The sequence below is a fragment of the Carlito syrichta genome, unplaced genomic scaffold, assembly GCF_000164805.1.
Source record: "Carlito syrichta isolate Samal-C Ts95f unplaced genomic scaffold, Tarsius_syrichta-2.0.1 Scaffold311267, whole genome shotgun sequence".
Classification (NCBI taxonomy): Eukaryota; Metazoa; Chordata; class Mammalia; order Primates; family Tarsiidae; genus Carlito; species Carlito syrichta.
The window spans coordinates 7,467-10,543 of record NW_007255363.1 but is presented as its reverse complement, the minus strand read 5'-3'; the positions used below and the strand labels follow the sequence as shown (position 1 = coordinate 10,543).

Here is a 3,077-nt window from a genome sequence, read left to right as displayed (position 1 = left end):
TCAAACTCAAAAAAAAAAAAAAAGACATAGGCCAGGCTCGGCGGCTCAGCCTGTAATCCCAACACTTTGGAAGGCCGAGGCAAGTAGGTTGCCTGAGCCTGCGAGTTCGAGACCAGCCCTGCCAACTTGGCAAGGCCTCATCGCTACAGTAAATAAAAAATTAGCCAGGCATGGTAGCACACACCTGTAGTTCCGGCTACTCAGAAGACTGAGGTGGAAGGATCATCAGAGCCCAGCAGGTCGACGCTGGGGTGGCCATGAGTGTGCCGCTGCACTCCAGCCTGGGCGATAGAGTGAGACTCCAGCTCAAAAACAAAAACAAAAAAAAACCTGAGTATTCATTGGATACTAAGTATTTTGTGAAGTGGCTATATTGTTCAATGCTAATTTACTTATACCATATCATCCAATGAAGTTTCTACCACTATGTACGTGGCAGAGAACAAAAAAGAATGAAAATGGGTCTCTCTGAAGTCAGAGCAACAGAGCTTACACTTGGCTCAAGGATGAGCCCTAGGCCTGGCCCAGTCCTTGTTTTAACAAGCCCGGTTACTGGTTTCCCTTGTTTCCAGCAAATAAAAATGACAGAGGAAAGCGTGGATACCCAGACCAACAGTATCGATCATAACAATAATAAAGACTTGCTCAGGATGTAAGCAGAGACACTCTGGCCCTGCGCGCAGCAGTGTACTTCCAGTCTAGCACTCTCAAATGCAGTGCGTTGTGGATGATACACTCAGAACGTTAGGGAGAGTCTGCACTTCTCTAAGTGTTGTTTTCTTTTTTTTTTTTTTCTTAATGAGAACATTTCGGGTATTTGAAAGTTTACACATCTGACTATGCCCATTCAAGGCGGCATCACTGACTTATTTATTGAATTCTACATAATGCTTTTCTCCTCTTAAATACAAGCCTCACTGCTGAATGATCCTTTCTTTCCATTCTCAATTCTTTTTCTTTGATGTTTCCTTGAGCAATGGCTTTATTTTCTTGACTTTGGGATGATTAGAAGGGACTGGTGACTTTGTTGTCTTATGTGTTTTTTAAGCTGAAGGTATTGAAACACGGCATCGGTGCGACCTCAGGGAGGGTGCAGTCAGGAGACCAGTAACCATAGCACCTCGTCCCTGAGGCTGCACGAAGTGTGTTTATTGCCTAAGAAGGCAGCATGTTGAACAAGTCTGATGACCTGCCCGTCTACCCTAGGAAGGCAGGCTGGTCCCTCCCTCACCTAGAGCTGGTGGGGATGTGTATCCTTCCAGAGCTGCTGGTTGTTTCCAGTGCCTTCTCTTTATGGAAAAGATGACTAGGTCTAATAATAGCTCCCTACACTCCACATACAACAACACGCGTGCACATGCACAAAAGGCACATAACACAAAGTGTAACACACAAGCCATACAGCACACACACACACACAAGCACTCAAGCTGTACGACATGCACACAAGCTGTCCAACAACACGCACACACAATCCACACAGCAACACAGGCACACAAGCCATACAACTACACACACGCATACAAGCGCACACATTTCCCGATCTAGCTCCGCACTCTCCTGCAAAGCCCCTCCTCAGAGCGCATCACGTGCTTGCAGAAGAGCGCTCTAGAAAGCCTGGGTGGGTGCACCCTGGTAGGGAGAGGGACCCCAGGGGAAGGGTGTCACGGCCCTGGGCTTGCTGTCGGCCCCTTCTGGACGGGTCCTGCAAGTCTTCAGTGCAGGGGTGTTGGTGGCCACGCACAGCCGTCTGACAGCTCACTGTCTCTCCCTTCTCTTGAAGACATGACCATGGACGAGGTCCGGGAGTTCGAGCGGGCCACACAGGAAGCCACCAACAGGAAGATCGGCCTTCTGCCCCCCGCCATCTCCATCTCCGGCATCCCCCTGCTGCCCGCCGCCATCCGCAGCGCCCCCTCCAGTGCGCCGTCCACCCCTCTCTCCACAGACGCGCCCGAGTTTCTCTCCGTTCCCAGAGACCGGCCGCGGAAGAAGTCTGCCCCAGAGACCCTCACACTCCCAGACCCCGAGACGAAAGCCTCCCTGGATCTGCCCGGTCGGCCCATGTCAGAGTAACTCCACGTCTGCGGTCGCGGGGGGTCATCGCTTCACTCTGGGTGTCTTTCAAGGCTCTTCTGATATAGAGAAAGACTGCTTCTCACCCCAGCCTGCTCCTCTGCCCTCGGGGTGTGCATGTGACCAAGTAACGTCTTAGAACACGACTCCCTGAGCATGCATCCCGGGAGACGTGAGATGTGGGGCTCGCACGCCACAGCCAGGCAGGCGGCCTTGCCAGTGGGCATCTGGCGAGGGCGGCGGGGCTCCAAGGACGCATGAACGAAAGCACTGCACCCCTTTGTGACGGGGGCGCTGGGACACGGGGCACTTGGCCCCCTCTCCCCAGCCCTGCGAGCCTCCGTCCCCTGCCTCAGACGTGGCATGCCTCCCGCTAGATGTTGAACTGATCGATACTTGAATACCAGTAGTCTCCGAGATTCCTATTCTGGTTAGTCTGACTCAGGATTTGGGGCCTAACTAACTCTTTAAATTTTGAAAATTTTAATTGTCAACCTAGAGAGGCTCCAAAGTGCAATTAATGAAAACCTGTTTTCTACCTTCCACAGAGTCTAACACGGACTCCACTCCTGTCTTTTAGTGACTTTTCTCTTTGTGGCCTCAGAAATCTCTAAGAACCGCACAATGGGTTCATTCCTGACTGGTTCTGAAGGGGTTTTGCTGGGAACCAAGAGGCCCAGGCGAAGGAAGCAGACCTCAACTCGTCCACACCCGTCACCCATTACGACTCTCAGAATTCGGAGTTCAGCCCGACAGAACTCATGGGTTGTGTGCCCACTCAGAGAAGTCCAAGGTGGAGGAGGCGCACAGGCTTGAGCACTGTCCAGGGCCTCCATCCACTCCGCCAGGCTTCCCACACACCCAGCCGCCTCCAGGCAGAGAACGACGGTTGCTCTCTTGCTCCGGACTGGACGTCCAAATGCAGGGGGTGCTGCAGAAGCCTAGGGAGTACCTTCACCGGGGAAGAGAGAGCGAGTCACGGCTCCTGCGATGGTGTAAAC

The 3,077-nt window shown here is 52.5% G+C and overlaps 1 protein-coding gene across 1 annotated transcript in view; it reads left to right on the top strand.

Annotated features, from left to right (window-relative positions):
- The window catches only part of PITPNC1 (phosphatidylinositol transfer protein, cytoplasmic 1), a 94,557-nt gene extending 91,754 nt beyond the window's left edge, over window positions 1-2,803 (top strand). Inside the window, exon 8 of the mRNA XM_008068595.1 lies at window positions 1,784-2,803. Within this exon, the coding sequence (XP_008066786.1) occupies window positions 1,784-2,076 (293 nt within the window). The 3' untranslated portion in view covers window positions 2,077-2,803. The remainder of the gene's footprint in view (window positions 1-1,783) is intronic.
- The last annotated feature ends 274 nt before the right edge of the window (window positions 2,804-3,077 follow it).